This window comes from Phascolarctos cinereus, unplaced genomic scaffold, assembly GCF_003287225.1.
Source record: "Phascolarctos cinereus isolate Bilbo 61053 unplaced genomic scaffold, phaCin_HiC Scaffold_1;HRSCAF=81, whole genome shotgun sequence".
Classification (NCBI taxonomy): Eukaryota; Metazoa; Chordata; class Mammalia; order Diprotodontia; family Phascolarctidae; genus Phascolarctos; species Phascolarctos cinereus.
Genome location: NW_027555514.1, coordinates 197,421,913 through 197,443,632, shown reverse-complemented (window position 1 = coordinate 197,443,632; position 21,720 = coordinate 197,421,913). Strand labels below are relative to the sequence as shown.

At 38.6% G+C, this 21,720-nt stretch overlaps 1 protein-coding gene across 2 annotated transcripts in view; it reads right to left on the bottom strand.

The window, feature by feature from the left end:
• The window catches only part of CECR2 (CECR2 histone acetyl-lysine reader), a 141,356-nt gene that overhangs the window by 30,268 nt on the left and 89,368 nt on the right, over positions 1 to 21,720 (bottom strand). For both annotated transcript variants that reach the window (XM_021001743.2, XM_021001745.2), the window contains exons 2-7: positions 20,645 to 20,739; positions 12,109 to 12,292; positions 11,081 to 11,220; positions 8,663 to 8,767; positions 6,072 to 6,118; positions 5,172 to 5,341 (exon numbers count right to left, since the gene is read on the bottom strand). In XM_021001743.2, coding sequence (XP_020857402.1) covers positions 5,172 to 5,341; positions 6,072 to 6,118; positions 8,663 to 8,767; positions 11,081 to 11,220; positions 12,109 to 12,292; positions 20,645 to 20,739 — 741 coding nt within the window. The remainder of the gene's footprint in view (positions 1 to 5,171; positions 5,342 to 6,071; positions 6,119 to 8,662; positions 8,768 to 11,080; positions 11,221 to 12,108; positions 12,293 to 20,644; positions 20,740 to 21,720) is intronic.

Sequence of the window (21,720 nt, the reverse complement as noted above, 5' to 3'; positions counted from 1 at the left end):
GATTGGATCAAGCCTTAGAACATTGCAGGGCTTCTTAAATGAGATAGCAAGTAAAACCAAGAAAGCCTACTCTAACCATCCCAAGAGAAAAATAAATGGATGGAAGAATGCTGACTGTCCAAGCTGTGATAGACAGTGGGATGTGAAACCTAAAGAACTAATCATCAATAACTACATTTTGGACAGACGTTGCAGATGCCCAATGAAGTGAGCCCAAAACCAAATAAAGGGAAGAGTGAACAGATAATATTCAGGAAATTGTGCAGTGATTCCAATGAACCCAAATTTGTCTTTGGAACAAAAATTCATCATTGAAATACAAACATTCTTCCAGTGGTTCTCTACAGTTTGCTAATAGCAGAATACCACAATCACTAAAAACTTCAAAGTGAAAGTCAACCCACAAATGAAAAGGTCCTGGGCTTACTAGATTTCATTATATTATTAGACTTATGCAAAAACTGGCTTTAAAGATATGAGCCAACAGGTGGCCAGCGGCTATGTGCAGCATTTATGCTCATGCCGACATGGAGAAGCCAGAGGACTGCTCCCTGATCTGCCAGAAGGGCAGGCAGCCTGCCTCTAGAGGGCATGCTAGGAAGGGACACAAATACAAACAGATCACAGCTTTCTATCACAGAAAACATGGCTGGGTTCTCATCTGAATCGTTGTATGGAGTGCCCACATTGACAAGATCATACAGAATGAATGAAGTATTTGAGAATCTTTTTAGATAGCCTGTACAAAAGTACAGAAGATTAATTTCATGGTGATTTACATCAATAACGACTGATACCATTGTTAAAGCTGGGACACAGGGAAATCACCTCCCTCTTTTTCACTGTTGTGGACCTGTGATTTAACTGGTACAGGAAAGTGCTGATGAGAAAACTCCCTCTATCAACACATATCAGCAACTATCGTGAAACTTACAACTTTGGGGTTGCCCTAAGTAGTGACAGACAAGTGACACAACCATAGTCATACAATGAGTTATACGTCAGAGGCAGGACCTGAACCCAGATCTTCTGATCCTGAGGTTAGGTGTCTCCACCCACAAATGCTATGCTGCTTCTCTCTGAACAGAGTAGAAACCTCTTCTAATACATACCATTGTTCCTTTAAAAAATAGGAATTAAATCATAGCACTGAGAGCGTTATGTTCCTCAAGAAATATTTTATGTTTTAGGTGTTTAAACTGGCATTTTATTTGGCATGTTACAAAAAAGCATATTAGTAAAGATAGCTTTGGTTTCTCATCTATTACTGACTGATGTAATGCACCTTAATGAAGGAACATCTGGAAATATCTATCCAGGGAGAAAGAATCTCAGAAAACTTAATCACAGAATAATAGAGCTTAAAATTATCCAAGAGATCATCTAGTTCTCATTCCCAACCCAACAGATACATCCTTTCTTCAGGATTAGAATTCAGTTACAGGAAAACTATTATGCTAGGCAGGACACTGAACCTCCAGCGATGCTAAACTCAGTGCCTTTATTTTCAAACAATTCCAAATAGTCTCTACGTGAAGCAGAAATTTGCCTTTCTTTATCTTCCACTCTTTGCGCCTAGTTCTCCTCATTATGGGCCAAGTCCTCTTCACTATGCCTTAAAACTCTGGAGATCTCTTTCATGTCCTATCCAAAGCCTTCTTCTCCAGACTATACATCTTCCATTCACTTAACCAAGCACCTACCCACAAATAAGTATTCTTTGGGTACTACTATTCAAGTTAAAAATTCACAAATTATTACCTTCTGGCTTCCATTTTTCCATCTTGTTCATAAAAATATCATGCAAGACTTTATCTGAGACATAGCTGAAATTTAGATATATTACATTCACAGCAAACCCTTCACTTATTCTAACAAAAGGAAATTGTTATTCTGGCACTAGTTTGAGTGATGCCTACCTTTTCTAAATTCTTTGAAAAAACACCTGATTTTTTTTTGACCTGCCCTAAGACTGGGAAGAGATATCAAAAGCTCCAAGTCATAATTTTTGCATACATTTTTGAAACCTGACTTGAGTGAGTAATGGTCAAGAACACCAAGAGTTTCCCGTGCTCCGCCCCCCCCCCCCCCCGGCCAAAGTTTTTGCCTCTTAGATTTGTTCTTGACATCATGCTCTGGTTCCATCTATCTGTACAGTTTCCTTCTTATAACGAAGTTAATTTTTTTGGGGGGGTGAGGCAATCAGGGTTAAGTGACATGCCCAGGGTCACACAGCTAGTAAGTGTCATGTGTCTGAGACTGGATTTGAACTCAAGTCCTCCTGACTACAAGGCCAGAGCTCTATCCACTGTGCCACCTAGCTGCCCCCTCATAATGAAGTTAGTTTAGAGCTGCTTGTGTGCTTACATCAGTCTCATTAGATGTCTCCTCTCCCTTTTCACTGGAAGCATTCAAAATTGTCAGAATTTTGTCCTTGAGACTCTCTAATTCTTGAACCACTTGAATCAATATTTTAGATGCCTAGGTCATGGAATCATAACTATCTTTTCGAAAAACAAGTGAAACAATATCTACAAATGTATGAATGTATCAGGCTACACTCAGCATTCACTCTTTTCCTTGGCTCACTAATTTTTAGGGGACACAGTCATTTTCTCCCAAAGTTGTTTCCACTTCATCTGGAAGTGCCTTCTTACTGATCCAGAATAGCAACTTACTTTGCTTCGTCTACCTTTTGAAAGAAGAAATTAATCCCATGCTTTAGCAAAGGAGGAGCTCCAGTAGATAGCTGGAGAGTAGGGAGTACCTCAACCTGACTATATCTGCCTCCGTATCCTGGGAACTGATCATCTATCTCGTGGGGCTATCTCTAGGATACTGATGCAGTTATTACTTTTTCTCTGTTCCTATTATTATTTTTTTATACATTCCTATTAAACATATTTTCATATTAGGGAGGTTGTAAGGAAGAATCAGAACCAATAGGAGGAAGCACCAGAAAGAAAACAAAACAGAAGAAAAAAATAGCAAATAGTATGCTTCTATCTGCATTCAAACTCTATAGTTCTTTCTTTGGATGTGTACAGCATTTTCCATCATGAGGTCTTTGGAGATGTCTTAGATCCTTGCATTGCTGAGAAGGGTTAAGTCTATCAACATTAGTCATCACACAACGTGGCTGTTACTGTGTAGAACGTTCTCCCGGTTCTGCTCACTTCACTCAGTATCAGCCTATGCAAGTCTTTCCAGGTTTTTTCATCATTTCTTATAGCACAATAGTATCTTCACATTCATATACCACAGCCTGTTCTGCCATTCCCCAATTGATGGGCATCCCCTCAATTTCCAATTCTTTGCCACCACAAAAAGAGCTGCTATGAATATTTTTGTACATGTGGGTCCTTTTCCCATTTGTATGATCTCTTTGGGATACAGCTCTAGAAGTGCTATTGCTGGGTCAAAGGGTATGCACATTTTGGTAGCCCTTTGGGCATAGTTCTAAATTGTTCTCCAAAATGGCTGGATCATTTCACAATTCCACCAACAATGCATTAGTGTTTCAACTTTCCCACATGTACTGCAACACTTACCATTTTTCTGTTTTATCACCTTGGACAATCTGATAGGTGTGATATGGTACCTCAGAGTTGTTGATTTGCATTTCTCTAATCAATAGTGATTGAGAGCATTTTTTCATGATTATAGATGGCTTTAATTTCTTCATCTGTAAACTGCCTATTCATATCCTTTGACCATTTATCAATTGGGGCATGACTTGTATTCTTATAAATTTGACTTAGTTCTCTATATATTTTAGAACTCAGGCCCTTATCAGAGATACTGGTTGTAAAAATTCTTTCCCAGTTTTCTGCTTTCCTCCTAATCTTAGTTGCATTGGCTTTGTTTGTGCAAAAACTTTTCAATTTAATGTAATCAAAATTATTCATTTTGCATTTCATAATGTCCTCTATGTCCTGTCTGGTCATGAATTCTTCCGTTCTCCATAAATCTGACAGGTAAACTATTCCTTGCTCTCCCAGTTTGCTGATAGTATCAGCCTTTATATCTAAATCACGAACCCATTTTGACTTTATTTTGGTATGTGGTGTGAGATTTTGGTCTATGCCTAGTTTCTACCATACTCTTTTCCAGTTTTCCCAGCAGTTTTTGTCAAATAGTGAGCTCTTATACCAGAAGCTGGGGTCTTTGGGTTTATCAAATAATAAATTACTATAGTCATTGACTTCCATGTCTTGTGTACCTAACCTACTCCACTGATCCACTATTCTATTTCTTAGTCAGTACCAAACAGTTTTGATGCTTGCTGCTTTATAATACAATTTAAGATCTGGAACGGCTAGGCCACCCTCCCTTGCTTTTCTTTTCGTTAGTTCCCTTGATATTCTGGACTTTTGTTATTCTAAATGATTATTTTTTCTAGCTCTATAAAATAATTTTTTGGTAGTTTGATTGGTATGGCACTGAATAAGTAAATCAGCTTAGGTAGAATTATCACTTTTATTATATTAGCTCGGCCTACCCATGAGCAACTGATGATTTTCCAATTATTTAGGTCTAATTTTATTTGTGTGGAAAGTGTTTTGTAATTGTGTTCATATAGTTCTTGGGTTTTTCTCTATTATTCTTACTAAAATACTTTCCACATTCTCCTCCTGTTTATTTCTGGATTGTCAAAAAGGTTCATAGCTTCCTGACATATACTGCTATTTTGCTATCACTTCTATCAGATCTGTTTCTTTTGAATAACATGCATACACTTTTAATTTCAATATTTCACATTAGTATATGTACTGTCCTCTATTTCCATTTATTCTTCACCACTGAATTTCTAGGCACACTCACAACTATACCTCTTTCTACATTAAACCTTCTACTTTCTGTCTATTTTAATGCTCCTTTCTGGGAAACATTCTTCCCATTTCATTTTCATTTTCAAAGACTTAAGCAGAGATCTCAACAAAAAGCAATAATCTCAAACCAAATAACATGTATTCTGATAAATTCACATTTTACACTTCCTTAGGGATACTGAGGCATTGATTAATAAAACTCCTCTGTTCCCACATTAATTCTACAATTATTCAATTTTTCTTCTTCCTGAAAAGAAATATTTTTTCTTGTCAATAAACACCTTAAGCATATGGTCTTTATCACCTCAGAGAATTAGCACTTATCATGAGTGTACTGACCTTCTGAGCAATCATATTACAGATCTCAGGCAGGAAGTCTTCACTCAAAAGCTTGTACAGCTGTCGCTCTCTTAGGGACGTCCTCTCTCTGAAGCTCTCTGTCACCTGCTTCCACTCTTCTTCTGTTTGACACAGGAGCCACCACGTCCCATGCCCTGGTCCCTGGGACCCTAAAGCCAAAAAGGGTTAGTTTTACTATACTATATCTAACACATTTATCCTACTTCAAGTTTTACCTTCACCATCTATCATGAACCGTATACTGTGTACTGGGTTCTCCTTCAAATTGAGAAGAAGAATTAAAATCTCTTTGGTGTCTACCCTCTCAAAGTACAGTGGGCGAAAAAAAAAACTGATGTTCAAAATGAAACCTAAGATTGATTGTGCTCAAAGCAATTACAGCTTATCTTTTAAATGGATTTAGGAGTTCTGGAACACATCTGTTTTTATAATCATATGGGACTCCTGGCTTAACACAAGCCCATAGTTTTTACATTCTCATGCATTTTTACTACCACAAGTCAATCTTTTTTCTTCTACCCAAAGGTCAGAAAACAGGCTATATGATTCATGATGTATATGGTGGGGGGGGGGGGGAAGAAGAGAAGGAAATTTATACAAAATAAATACAAGATCATTTTCTGGAGGGAGGGAGCTGAAATTTTAAGAACAGGTGAAGGGAAGGAGGGGAATGCATCCTGGGTATCACAGATAACCTGGACAAAGAGGAGGAGAGGAGACATGTAGCATGCTGTGTTAGGAACACTAAGAAGGCCAGTCTGGCTCAGCACAGAGTGCAGGAAGGAAGTAGGGTAGGTTAAGGCTGGAAAGGTAGCAGAGATACAACGTTTACATAAAAATTACATGCCCTTTCCCTTTCCAAACCCCAGCAAAATTTACCATTTCTTGTCTGTGGTGCTAAAGTCGAGTTTTCTTCTTGTTTTTCACTGAAACACAGGGAAATAAAGAATATTCATTTAAAGTACAGATTTATTCAACTTTCCTGCAATAGAAACGTAACATAAAGCCCTTAATCAAAGGACTGAGGTTCATGCAGTGAATGTCTCAATAGAAGGCCATATTGAGGCTGCATGTGTGACTATGTTCCTTGACATATAAAAAAAAAAGTTGATATCTAGGTATGTGTAACATTGAAAACAAGATGACAATACCAAATGACTTCTTTCCTAGGAAGTCATTAATATGGACTTGTTAGGGGTAAGCTAGCAGTAGCTTTAACAAAACTATGGAAGTCTCCATCATTTGGTATTTCCCCTCTGTTCTCCAAAGCCATGCCCCAAACCTGATAACATACATATGAACTTTCTCTTCCAGCCTTTGACATTTAAACAGCTGAAGGCACAAAGTTGCCAGTAGAGGGTGGCATAATTCCATGAAGCATTGTGTGCTTTTAACCTCACCTGCCTCTTACTCAGTAAAAGAGAATCTAATTTAAAAACTGTATCCTTTGAAGATGAAGGATAAGAATTCCATGCATTAAAAAGACCAGGCTTTGTTGCTTCAAAAAGTATATAGACTACAGTCTTGCTATTGAAAAATAAAAGGTTATGAGGGAATTTTAATATGGGGATTTTGCTCATTTTCCCCTACAGGTAGTTAAAGGAAGGAGTATAGGACCATTAAATCTAAAGTAGCTTTTGGAAGATATACCTTAACTGATGCACTATATGGGGAAGACAAGAACTGCAAAAGTGCACAGGCTTCCGAATACATTTTAACTTTTAACACTAGAAGCAATGGGGTACAGGGAACAGCTAGGGGCTCAGTGGATAAAGTGCTGGGCCTGGAGTTAGGAAAACCTGGAATTAAGAATAGGGCTTCAAACACTTACTAGCTGTGGGGCTCTGGAGCAAGTCCCTTAACTTCTGTTTGCCTTAATCCACTGGAGAAAGAAATAACAAACTACTCCAGTATCTTTGCCAAGAAAACACCATGGCCAATATATCAGTCAGTGTGTTTAAACTTCTGATTCTGGAGTAAGAATGAAAATTCTGACTCTTCATATTATCATATCTAGATTCCAAAAACAGAAATTTAAACTCCTCAGTAAGGAAATCCACGTAAGTACTTGATCAAAAGAATGTTGGGTGCCTTTGCTCTCTGGTAGTTACTTAAGCCAAGTAAAAGTGGGTTATCCTTATGAGCATTACCACTAGGGTTTTTGTACTCCAGATGTTTCTCCCTCATATCATCAGATGTTAGCTAATACTTAATTAACTAAGAATCTAATATTTAATATCATCAGAATGAGGGTAATTTCCAGCCATGCCCTAGAACCTGAAAATGCTCCACAAACTAAAATCAAAACCAGCAAGAGTCATGTCCAACTTAGCCTACGATGAACCATTTATTGAGAATCAAGAAAATCTGTAATCTACAAGATCCTTCTCTTGATAAATTAAAAAAAAGCGATTTGTCAAAACTGGCCAGAATTCTGGGCACAATAGTTTTTTCTGTCCCTCCCCCACCAAAAAGAACCCAAACCCAAACATTTACTGAAATACACGATAATCAGTTTCGCTCTCAGCTGATCAGCAAAAAAGTACAACCTGGCATGGCCTAGGACTTCTCCACCATATTTTTTTAAGGTTGACATCTGGACTGGGGGGGTTCATTTTTGTGGCCAAGGTCTATCTTTAGATCTGGGAGCTGGAACATGCTGCCCACCTTATGTCATACTGTGTGGCTGGCTTTCATTCATGGAGTGGGATACATTCCTTGCTCTTGGCCAATATGATCATCCCCAAATTATTTTGTATTTTTTTGGGGGAGGAGTATATACTATTTTCCTCTAGCAGAATGCAAACTTCTTGAGGGAAAGAACTTTTCTTAGATCACAGATTTAAAACTGGCAGGGACCTAAAAGGACATTTAATCTGACACCTCAATTTTACAGATGAGGAAACCAGGATCCAGGGGAAGTTAGGTCAGAGGTCGGATAAGAATCTAGGTCCATTGTCTGCAAAGGCAACGTGTCTGTCTTTGTATTCCCAATCAGTGCCTGGCACAAAGCAAGCACTTCATAATTGTTTGCTGAATTAGACTGACTGAATAAAAATGAAACTGCATTCTCAAAAAAGATGTCATAGAGAGGAGAGATTAATTTAGAACTTCCTCACTAGTACATGGGTTAGTTAGCTAGACTCCTCTCTCCCCCAGCTTCCCGAAGAATGGGGAATGGCTTGCACTGTTGTGAATAGAAACAACTGTGTGATAAGGAATCCACTGAAAAAATAAGCTGACACCACGAATTCTGCCACTTCAATGTGCACTGGGAAGAATTATATAGTATAAAGGTGTTGGGCAAAGAAGTGGGAGACTGAGGTGATTATAACGGCTCGGCAGCCACTAGACTGTGTGACCCTGGACAGTCCCTTTCAACTTCAGTGTCTTCATGAGCAACATGAGAGCCCTCCTCTAATTCAAAGATCCTGTGATTCTATGACCATGGGATGACAAAGTGTTCTTACTTGAGTGCAATCTCCTCCTGTAATTTCTTCCGTTTTGGGGGTCGCCCTCTCCTTTTTCCAGTTTTTCCAGGTACATTTGTGACACTTTTCTGTCCTCCATTTTCCCTGATTAAAAACAATTTTAGAAGTAAAAGTATGAGTTAAGAAAAAAGTAGGGCAGTGATCTTGTCATAAAATTGCAAAAAAGGATGAACTGAACATCAATGAGAAAAAGGAAATAATTTGTTGTCCTTCATTTCATGGTGGAGAAATAAAACAGAAGAAATAGTCTTAAGTTGCAAGATGAATATTTATGTTACCTAGGACTTTTAATTCTTCTTTGGAGTATAAAATTTCTATCCTGGGAGGTCTAAAATCAAGGAACTCTTAACTTACTTGATTCTAAGAGAGATTACTGGATTTGAAGTCAAAGGAGAGCTGGGCCCAAATTCTGCTTTCAGCACTGACTACTTGTGGGACCCAGCAAGTCACTCAAGGTCTCCAAGCTTCAAATTATTTCATCTGTAAAATGGGCTTAACACCTCTCATATTATCTCACAGGGCTCTTATAGGAAGAACTAATGAGACTATATGAGGCACTTTACAAGTCAGAGTGGCTGACCCTGTTTGTGTGCACATGTGAGCCCTAACGTAGGGGGAGACTGAGGCTGGTGAAATCCTTGTGTTGTTCAGGAGTTTTAAGTTGCAACGGGGCTGAAGCTCTATGTATCTGAGTTAAGTCCGACACCAACATGGGAAACCCCATGGATTGAAGGCCAGAAAAACAGAGCAGGCTCAAGTTCCCATGCTGAGTAGTACTGGAAGCAGATCTATGAGGAGCTGCTGGGCTTCCATCCTTCCAGTCTGGGTGAGAGATCTCCCCTCCCCCAAAAGTCATAGAGCACTAGAGAGAGATAGGCTGGCTCTTATTCCCAGGATGCTCTACAGACAGCTTTGCAAGGGTGCAGCAGGACAGACTGGACCACCTCTGTCTTCACTGATTCTAAAATGAACAAAATGCCAAACCTTATTGACAACATCAGCTGCCAACAGCATGATTCACAGAAGAAAACTTGTTATATTTATTTGAGAAATGATCAAACCGCCACAAAAATTAAACTTACCTAGCACAGGTAACATGCAGACAGACAGAGGGTGGAATAATGACTTAGAAATCTTACTTACTTTGAGGATGCTATCATTTAATATCTCAGGATCTATTGAGATTATTAATTCCAATTCATTACTTATTTTGCTAAATTACTTCAAACCAGCTCTTTGGTTTTTACATCTAGTCAAATCACTTATTAGAAGAGAACAAAAACAATAAATAATGGACCTTTATATAGTATTATAATAGTAATAAAACACTTTACATACCTTATATATCATAGGAACCTCACAATGACCTAAGAGATAAATGCCCTATAAGACAGCAAGGTGGCACAGTAGATGAAGCACCAGCCCTGGAGTCAGGAAGACCTGAGTTCAAATCCAGCCTCAGACACTTACTAGCTTTGTAACCCTGGGCAAGTCACTTCACCCTTCATCTGCCTCCATTTCTTCATCTGTAAAATGGGGATAACAGCCCTCAACCTCCCAGGGTTGTAGTGAGGATCAAATGAGGTAATAATTGTAAAGCACTCCATAGATGTTAGCTGTCATTATTGTAATTTTAGATTACAGCACTGAGGCTTAGAGTCCAAGGTCACAGAGCTAATAAGTTTCAGAGGCAGGACTTAAAGCCAGGTTTTCTTGATTCAAGTGTAATATCCTCATGTACCCACTATACCAAATTACCTCTCACTAGCCAGTCAAGGAGATTTTAAAAAATATAATTTTAACTGTTCATATAATCAATTTTTATTGATGTCAACAATGTCTGTTGATTGCTTTTATTGATGTTAGTCATTAAAATCTCAATTTTTTATATAATTCCTAATCTTAACACAGACTTCATTGGAAAAGATCCTGATGTTGGGAAAGACTGAAGGTAAAAGGAAAAGGGAAAAGAGCAGAGGATGAGATGGAGAGAGAGCTTCACGGAAGCAAGGGACATGGACTTGGACAGACTTTCAATGATAAATGGAGGACAGAAGGGCCTGGCATGCTATGGTCCACGGGGTCAGTCAGACATGACTGAAGAACAATAACAACAATCTCAACAATGATTTGAGCATCTGTTTTATGCAGGATACTGTGAGATATCTATATCTATACATCTCTATATATGCATATATCTGTACATACATATCTACATATATATCTGTATTATCTCTGTATATATATCTATATATGCATACATATATCTATATGCAGGATATTGTGATGTGTGTGTGTATTTTTAATTTTTTTTTTCCAGAGAGAGAGAGAGAGAGAGAGAGAGAGAGAGAGAGAGAGAAAGAAACAGAAGGCAGTCTTTGCCCTAAATGTACTTACTTGATTGAGGCCAGTTCTCCATTGGATTTCCCCTGCACTGGGTCTTCCTTATACATTCGAGTTCCATAGAAATACCAATACAATGCACCAGTGCTGTCTTCACCCAAAGGTTCCACTCGGAGGCTATCTGCATCCAAACCCTATAGCCGAAAGCACAGGGAGGAAAGGAAGAAGACTAAAATGAGAACTCAAAAGCTACACAGCGTCCAACCAAATTATAAAGTCCTCAAGGAGAAACTGATGGAAATCTTGGGATATAACAAAGAAACACTACTAATCTAATAATTTGGTTTAGAGTAATTTTTCCTTAATTGCTTCAGCCCTCATTCCTAAGGCACCTCCATCTTAACCCTCAGCAAACTCTATTTCAACTCTGATACAGTACAATAGGTACGGTTTACAAAGGGGTCCGGTCCCACCTCCAACAATCTTCCTATAATGTACCCCAGAGCAAAGCTAAATGAAGAAGTTATCCAACCCATTTCAGATGGGAGTACATTTGATTTTAGATCTATACCTTCTCTCTACATTCTCCTCCTAAAGATGATGAGGGTGAGAGACAAAGGAGAAAAAAGACAAAGGTTTCTTTACTCTCTACCTCCATGACTTTTTCAAGTCAACACTTATTTTGCAAGATGTACTGAATTTTCAACTAATTTTAATGTTCTATTCAATAGGAAGAAGATAAGTTGACAAACCTTAATTGAGTGACATTTATTTGCATTCCTATATAGAGGTGGTATAAGTTTTTACTTTCCCCCCTTCAAGATTGTATTTAATCTCATTCAGGTGTGAAAGAAGGTAAGTCCAAAGTAAAAATCCCATCACAGTTTTTTTAAGGCAATACAATTTACTCTCTTGGTAAAAATAGTCTGTCATCTATACATCTTTCAGATGTTGGACCCCATTATAACAAAACAAATTAACTTCTAAATCCTCATTCCTTTACTCTCTCCTTGTTTTATATTCTAACTCCATCTCTAAGTGCTGTCTTCATTCCTCCAGGCCCAGGACTGCCAGTTAAACACCTTGAGGAGATCGAAGACATCGTCTGCATCAAGCCGATAATCACAGAGGCGATGGAGAATCTCCACTCGAGTCCTAAGAGGCAGGTCTTGAAAACTGGCTTCTCTCAGTGGGTTGGGTTTCCCCTCCTCAAGTTCCCAGCGATAGTTGATGATGTCTTCTAGGTAGCTATGGAATGTCTGAGACCTAGTCAGAGAGTCCCAATCACAAAAACATTTTAGCACATGATGAAGATGGTGAAGGGCATTTGGTGGGGTGAAAAAGTGGTAGTGCTAGGAAGAAGCAGACATCTCAATTAGCAAGAAACGTGAGAAAATAAAGAAGATCTGAAAGGCCTGCTGAAGGAAGCTCACTTCACCTGTGTGTTTGTGTCTACCTTTAGGGAGGCCAAAGTGCTTTGGAGAGCTTTGGGAGGACTTCATTGTTTTCTTTCTGGTCAAAGGAAAACTTACTACGTGCCTATGAAATACACAGAGAGGAAATAATATTCCACTCTGTAAATGGTGAAGCAAAAAAGTGACTTTCCCTAATTTTTGTAGTTAGTGGAGAGACACATATCTCTTTTTTATTTTTAAAAATAATTAATTTTTAGTTTTCAACATTCACTTCTATATATGCTTTTGAGTTTTAACATTTCTCCCCCTCTCTCCCCACAAGATGGCATGCAATCTGATATAGGTTCTACATATACATTCCTGTTAAACCATATGTTCATATCTTAAGCATCAGAAACTTACTGCTGTAAAGGAGTCTTTTGAGTACTGTTCCTTTTTGTCTGAGAATCTAAATCTGGTTAGTCTAAATGAGTCAATTTTATTCTATGCCTTATACAGACTGCTACCCTAGAGAACACGGAAAAGTTTCCCTGATTTTCAGTTATATTCAAGTAGCTACAACTTTAGGGGAAATTTCCAGCATACACTATTTAGTAATTTTTAATGAAAAATTATATTCCCTGAATAATGTTAGTTGGTTTAACAGTTAAATTAAGCACCTACATATACTTCAGAATTAATCAGCAAGGAAGAACAAAAACATACTCTTTAAGGTTTGCTTAAAGCACCTCACAAATATTACCTCATTTTAAGTCTTACAACAACCTCAAGAAGGAGATGCTATTATTATCTCCATTTTGCAGATGAGGAAACTGAATGGCAGAAGCTATATGACCTGCCCAGGGTCACACTGTTAGGCAGGATTAGAACTCAGTTCTTCCTAAATTTAGGTTTAGTCTTCCATCAATGGGTTTATGTAGGATCAAATAAATTAAAATATATATAAAGTGCTTTTCACTATATAAATGCCAAGTGCTATTATTATTATTATATTATCATCATCATTGTTCATTCCCCCACACATCTGTCACTTAACAAAGATACAATATGTTGCAATACCTACTATTTCATAGGGGAAAATGAAAAAGACTCAGAAAAAAAAACTCAACAGGTAGCAAACTTATTCCCCCTTTAAATAGGAAAGGAAGCTGTCTTCTAAAAGCTATGGGTAACCTTAGGATATCAGCCCTAAGCATAGACGTAATGATCTAAAAATTACAGTATGGCTCCTAAATTTATTTTCATTGTCCAACTTACATTTAAGGTCCATTATCTGTGCATCAAAAACTCTTCCCCTCTCAAATAGATATTTAAAATAAGCCCAGAAAAAAAAGATTTTTTGAAAAAAGAGGATTTTTTTTTTTCATATTGGTAGGGGGCTATGGAGTAAGAAGAAACAAGGGGTAGATAATGCTACTTATGTACAAATCCTTTCTCCTACTGCCAGGTGCAATTTGGTGGTTACACAAGGCTTTTCTTCTCATTCCCTCCTTATCTTTTGCATGAAGGAAAATTGCTGATTCTGAGACACTGCATCATTCTGGGAGCCCCAGACTGATGTCATGAGAGAGGATGGCAGCTTCATTACTGCAAGACAGGCTGGTCTGAGAGACAGAGAGAGAGAGAGAGGGAACTCTCTTATTCAAACAGTGAAATGGAAGCATGCAAAAATACTAGCCAAGCAAACATCTGTGTGTATAAACAGTGTTCTTTGTGCTTACAATCTGTCTGAAAGCCTCCTTTTCTCTCACAGAACTGCATGTTTGGGATTCCTTTTTTCTCTGATATGGTTGCTTCAATTAACTAACCAGTTATACTCAAAGTTTTCTTAAGACACCCTCATGCTTACTTACAGACATGCACCTCCCTCTCTTTAAGCTACAGAATGTTTCCAGATAAGAGGAAGGTTTGCATAGCCTTCTTCTAAGAACTCTGTATCCTTACCTCCTAATTTTAAAGAATTTATAAACAGCTATGTAACATCAAGAGGAAAACTTTTCTAAAGAGATAGTGGGTGAAGAGAAATCCTAATCTCCTCTTATTTTATTTGAGCATTACGTATTAAATAGTGGCAAGGCTAAATACAAGGAAAGGTTGGATGCTGAAGAGAAAGCCATTTTATATTTTAGTTACTTCGAGGAGATCAATCAAATCAACTATACTGGCCATTTCTCGCTTATATCCATTTATGATGTCAGCCGATTACTTTAAAAACAGAGATGGCGACATTTAAGTGTTGAGCAGATTGATAGTCCTTTGCACAACTGGGTCTACTTCCCTCTCCTTTCTGGCAAAAGCTCCAGGGCTCCAAAGTAGGCCATTGTCCTACTCATCTCCCCTCCCCCATCAGTGGAGGGAAAAGCCTCAGGCTATTATCATTCAGCAGTCAACTAAGTAAGGTAGTTTGAAAAGGCTAGGGGAGGTCAATTTTGGGGAGCTCCTCCCTCCCCTCCCCTTATCCTCACATTATTTACCTCTTTTCTTCTGACAAACAGGTTTACTGAGCTTTAAAAAAGGGGAAAAGTCTCATACTTTGGGAGCTAGTGAGCTCTACAGAAATGAGTGGTAGCAATATTCCATTTGGCATTTTTCCTACTAGAGCCTTCCTCCAATTGCCTGCATTCTCAAACTCTGGAAGGAAGGTCAAGGTGGAATGGTTTTGAGCATGTGTTTACTGTCCCAAAGACTAGGTTCTTAGTTCACTGGATCTCACCACTGGGCTGGCCTCAGGACGATTTATTTTTGATCACAGCAACTCAAGAGAGACTAAATCTCCTGAACTGTAGAGGACCCACACAGACATTCATTATGAAAACAATTAAAATAACTTTGCTCCCTAGCTCTTCCTAATAATGGCTATTGATATTTAAGGGGGCAAAGTACATTATACATACATTCTCATTTGACCCTCACAACACCACTGAAATACGTATAAAAATATAATGGATATTACCTCTATTTTATTTTGTTCAATTTCTTTTTCTGAGATGGGGTTATTTAAGCATTTTACTTCTTCCTCTGTTAATCTGGGCAATTTATATTTTTGTAAATATGTATCCATTTACCTAAGATTGTCAAATCTGTTGGCACATAGTTAGGCAAAATAATTCCTAATTATTTCCTTGGTGGTAGCTTCACCCTTTTCATTCTTGATACTAGTAATTTGGTTTTCTTCTTTCTTTTTTTAAATTAATTTAACCAAAGGTTTATCAATTTCATTGGCCTTTTCATAAAACCAGCTCTTAGTTTTATTTATTAGTTCAATAGTTTTCTTAATTTCAATATTACCTCTATTTTAAAGATGAGGAAACTGAGGCAAGTTAAGTGACTTTATTGTCACACAACTGGGTGAGGGTCCCAGGCAGAATTCTAACCCAGTTCTTTCCAGACTTCTAAGTCCAGCTCTTTCCCCCTAGATTGTTTTGCCTTTCAAAGGTCAGGAAACCAGCCTAGAGGATGCAGGAATTCCATTGTTAAAAGACTGAGATCCTCTGGTCTTCTAGGAAAGGGATAATTACCTCTCCTCCAGACAACAGACCACACTCTGATATCACTTCAACTAAAGCTTCCAGACCACTAATATATTAAATGACAAACACTAATGGGCATTCAAAATAAGTCTTTTAAAAGAAAAAAAGTCTGGATTAAAATCCTCTGTTGGGCTTTTAGAGCCCTTCATAACACCCAGCCTATTACAGTTTTTTTACATCTCACTGCCCCAATCCTATGACACACATTGCTGTTCCTTGCCGGCTGCTCTCCCTGACAAATTCTCTCTCCATTCTAGTCCAAAGCTGCAGGTCCAACCTTGTCACCCTGGGCACTCCTCCCCCCATTCAATAAAGCCTAGTGGCTTCCTATCACTCCACTATCAAGCATAAAATCCCCAGCCATTCAAATCCCTTCATAATCTATGCCCCACCTCAGTGACTGACGCCCCCCTCAGTATATCTGCAATCTGGTGACACTAGCCTCCTTGCAGGTCCTGGGAGGCATTTTCACAGGCTGGCCTCCATGTCTGTAATTCTTTCTCCCTCCTCATATTTGCCTCCATCTCCTGTCCTATCTTACTTCCTTCAAATCCCAGATAAAATCCCACTGTGTTTAAGAAACCTTTCCTGGTCTCCCTAAATGTGCTAGTTCCTTCTTGCTGGGATTGTATTCCATTTAATCCCCTACAGATCTTGTTTAGATATGTTGTTTACATCTTGTCAGCTCCATTAGACTGTGAACTCCTTGACAGCACAGACTTTCTGCTTTTTTTTTATCTCCAGTGCTTAGCACAGCACAAGGAGCATAGTAGGCACTTAATTGACTCAAATCAGGATGCTATGAATAATAAATGGACAAGTGTTAATTACTTACTGAAAATGAGATACACAGATAAGCTTTCCATTTTATATAACCATTTTTAAAATTATAATACAGTGAGAGTAGAGGTAGTAATTTACTATAAGGAAATCTCATAGGCAAAATTTCTGATCCAAGCATCAGACTGTGTGCATCAGGAATTCTGAATGGGTATTTTTTAAGTGTATTCCTGGAACAGTAAGAGACAAGCAACAAAACAAGAAAGCAAGTAAATATTTGGTTTGGTAATGGCTTCTAGCACATTCAAGGTAGGTAGAAAGTAAAGACTTGCTGAAAAGGCCATCTCAGATTAATTGGACAATAAGCAAAGACATGAATTTCTTAAAAAGCAATATACCCTTTCCATACATATTTTTCTATGGTCTTCTGAATAATTAGGTGCTATAAGATGAAATACCGCCAAATACAAGGACAATAAATACTAGGCCAAATGAGATACTTTATCTTTTCAAAATTAAAGAACTATCTGCCTAAGACAAAGAAACTCAAAGCTCTGAGTATTAAGAGGGAACTTAAGTAATTAAGGTTTGGGTTTTTTTTGGCTGAGGGGGAAGGAGTGTGATACGGTGTGGAGAGTTCCAAGGAACCCATATGTAATCAGGTATACAATTACACCTAAGTCTAAAATGAAAGTAGCCTGGACAGGTTGATTTATTCTATTGTGGGAATATACAGACCTCTTCTTCCTAAATAGCAGGCAAACCCTGTGAAAACAGTGTACATGGAATCATCCCATAGAGCAGAAATCGAGGGCTACCAATGAAAAAACTGCAATACACTGAGATAGTATTCTGGGGCCAAATCTCACCGGATACTTTAAAACTTTAGAGCAGCAAGGTGGGCGCAGTGAAGATAGCGCTGGCCTGGAGTCAGGAACTCATCTTACTGGGTTCAAATCTGGCCTCAGATACTTACTAGCTGGGTGACCCTGGCAAGTCACTTAACCCTATTTGCCTCAGTTTCCTCATCTGCAAAATGAGCTGGAGAAGGAAACGACAAACCACACCCCAGTATCTTTGCCACGAAAACCCCAAATGGAGTCACAAAGAGCCAGACGTGACTAAAAAAACTCACCGACGACAGCGAAAGTGTAACTTAGAAAAAGGTAGCCAGGGAAGCTGGGTCACTAGGAGGGAGCCATGTCTCAATAAGTACAAAAAAAAAAAAATGAGGGAGCCAGGAAAGAAAAGGTTTAAATGAAATCTAGTTTGTTAACTAAGGAGCAGGCATTCCAGAGAGCACAGGTAGTAGGGGTTTGGTGTTTTAGAGGTGGGATATGGGGGCAGGGGTAGACTGAAGAGAATGGGAATAAGGGTGTGGTTTGTGGGGGGCTGAGAAGAGGGTCTGAGCAATGGTGGCTGAGGCTTCAGAATCTGCAGGAAGGGGGAGAGGTATGATGGGGTAGCCGTATATTAATCACCGAAAAATAAATCCAGGAACGTTATGGTCCATAGGGGTTCTACCTCAGGACATCCTTGTGTAGCTAGAAGAGGGGAGGGACCCAGGTGAGGGCAAGCCAAGTGCCACAGAGCTGTGGGTAACTGGAGAGGGTGATGAAATGAATGGCTGCTCAGGAAGGAAGGCACAAGCAAGGGAACTATTGCGGAGTATGACAGAGAGATAAAAGAACAGAGTACAGTGTTGTATTCCACAACCGCTCTGTCTACCGCTACTAACTGAAGCAACACAGAATACTATATGCAGGATGTTCCACAAGTCTGAAATTGTGGACACCTTCTATTAAGCACCCCATATTACAAGGATGAAAGGCTTTTCCCATCCCAATTCTGCTCTTTTCTTTCATTCCCTGTCCTTGGTTAACTGTGCCTAAGGCATTGTCAGGCAGAAACCATGGACTTCATTCCTGTGGAAAAAAACCTTCCTCTGCCCAGTCTGGCTGTGGCTAATTATTTCAAGTGCTTTACCACAATGCTACTTTACAGTAGTGATTCACACTACTGCCCTTATTCTAATTTCCTGTGGTCAAAAAACCACTTGCAACAAATGGTCTCGTTCCTTGTCCCTGATCAGGTTCATATTAAATAATTCAAATGCTTTCATTCCAGAAACAAAAGTTTAGATGCTGCTGATGATATTCCTCATTTTCCTCCCACCTGTCTCGACTACTCATCAATGTCCTCTGTTGGGTCTTCATTCCAGTCCTCCCCAAGGCTCTGAACTTTCTCCTAATCTGTTTTTATTTCACATGGACATTTCTTTGTGGGGGCATCTAAAGACACAGGGTCTACACTTCTCAATATAAAATTCATAGCTTTATCTTTATACAAGCTGTCCTAAAAAAAATAGTTTTTGACCGAGTTTTAAGTTTAGTCTTACTACAAAATCTTACACTAAGACTTCTGGGACACTGTGTATAAAGCTTCAGAGACACTCTCTCTGAAAATGTTCGTATTAAGTCCTCTTCTTCCCCCTAGAATTTTAAATTGAGAAAATATAATATAACCATTCATTCTCACTCAACCACTTCACAAATCAATTTCCCAGAATCAAGTCAGAAGAGATAAAGCTTATTATACTAGGAAAAACAAAACAAAACACTGGGCCTGTCACTTACTAACTGTGTGACCCTGGGCAAGTCACTTAACCCCAATTGCCTAAAACCAAACCAAACCAAACCAAACCAAACCAAAAAAAAAAAAAGAAAGAAAGAAAGAAAGAAAGAAAAGAAAAGAAAGAAAACACTGGGCTTGTGTCCAGGAACTAAGTACCAAATGTGTGACTTTTGTTAAGTCACCTCTATGGGGCTTGGTTGTCTCATATATAAAATATAGGTTTGGGATAATAAACTCTCCTAGCTCTAAAATACTGTGACACAGAATACTTGATGTATTTGACTGAATTCATCTTTAACATATTGTGATTTAATTTCTTCATCTACAAAATGTAATGCTATTTGTCAAATGCACTGGGCGTTGAATGAAAAAAGTACTGTCCAAGTTGACTCACGTTAGAGGATTCCACATGTATGAAAACTCACAAATTTTTTTTTCTTAGTCTCAAAGGATTACGTAAATAAAGTTCTGTTAGACTGACCTGCTCAAAGGTCAAAATAAGATCAGGCAGAAAGAAGGCAAGATTTATTTATTTTTAAAAAATTTTAACAATATATATTTTGTTTCTATATTGCCTATGCTTCCTGAGCTATCCTGTGTGGCCCTTCTCTCTCCTAGAGCGCTATCCCTTGTGAGAATATAGAAACGTAAAAAAAAAATTTAGCAAAAACAAGCCAACATGTTGAAACAGTCTGAAATCTTACATAGTGCTCTGCATCCCCATAACTCTACATTTGCAAGGAAGGAATGTTGACTTTGGGGCCAAGCATGGTCACTACAATTTGGCAGCATCAGGATTCCACTTTGTTGCTGTTCTTCTCTCAATCGACAAGTGTTGTAGTCAGCAAGTACGTTGTTTTCTAGCTCTGCTGATTTAACTCATCTCAGTCTTGTCAAGCTTTCCTATAGTCGTCATTTCTTAGAGGGCAGCAAAGTTCCATCACACCCATGTACAACAAATTGTTCAAACATTCTCCAATCAATAAGCATTGGATTCTAGTACTTATTATACCTTTAGACTACTTGTGCTCATTTTACTCCCATGTGGTATGATATCCATTGGTGGCAACAGCTATTAAGCATTATTTCAGATGCATAATAGCTGCCAACAATGAATCCATTTGCATACACTGAGTAGTGTGAAGTGTTTTTGGCTCCAGACTGGTTCTGATTTGTTTTGGGAGTTACGAAATCTCCCGGTAAAAGTGTAAATTGCTGTCCTTCCCAAGAAATACTTAAGTCAAAAAAAGATTACTCACGTGATATCCCTTCTCTGATAGCAGCCCTGAAGCAGGCAGGCGATCAGGTCACTGATAAACTCCACGTCATCCCTATGAAGGGCGGCTTCTAATTCCTAATGAGAGGGAGAGAGAGATGGCAAGATCAAACACAGATGGTGATTTCACGAAATTCCTCCTGGCCCACCACCAGCAGGAAGCTCCAAGTGCTTAAAGGTTAGTATAGCAGCAGGAGCTCCAGAGATGTATCAGCCCAGCCCTACCCCCACAGACACCTCTGCAATCAGGCTACGTTTCCCTAGAGCATACTATTAGCTCATGGGCCTTATTCCTACTCAATCTTAAGGAAAAAGAAGAAGGAAAGGTATCTTTTCCCTTTAAGTTTATCACTGTTAGAAGTAGACACAGGAACTAAAGACTATGGGCCTATTTTAATGACAATCAAGTAAACAAAGAAAGGTAAACATCTGATTAATTAAAAAGTATACTTTGGTCACTTAGCTGGTCCTACAGCAAAACTATTGTCTCGGATCTAGAGAATGACTACAGAGCTCAGTGTGTGGCAAATCTTGTTTGGGGGATACTACAATTATATAATTAATGAAAAATTACTAGACTGAAAAGCATTGTGTTTAATCTTACATCATCTAGAGAAATGAGGTAATGTCTATACTAACAGAAAACTTAACTCTAGGTGAAATGCTGTGTCTTCCTTGGCGGCTTAAAGATGACCAGGTCTCAAAACTCCAAATGAAAACAATTACTTAAGGAAGTATCGTCTGAGAAGGAAAATGGCAGCAGAATATTTTTATAGAGAATTCCAGCCTCCCCAAAAGAGACAATGCTACTGTTCCAGCAGAAGTAACATGGTCTGAAAGTGCTATCAATTCTTAGTTTGTGTGAATTACATTTCGGCAAGGATGTGGGTCTGTATGTTGACTACAAACAATTTTCTCATGAGCCCTTTTAGCCCACAGTTTAATTAAGTCATAACAAAGTAGCCACAATACACAGAACACTCAACTATCTATGAATGTGGGTTGCAGTTCTCAGTTTATGAACACCAAGCACTATCAGACTTAACACCAATTACATGG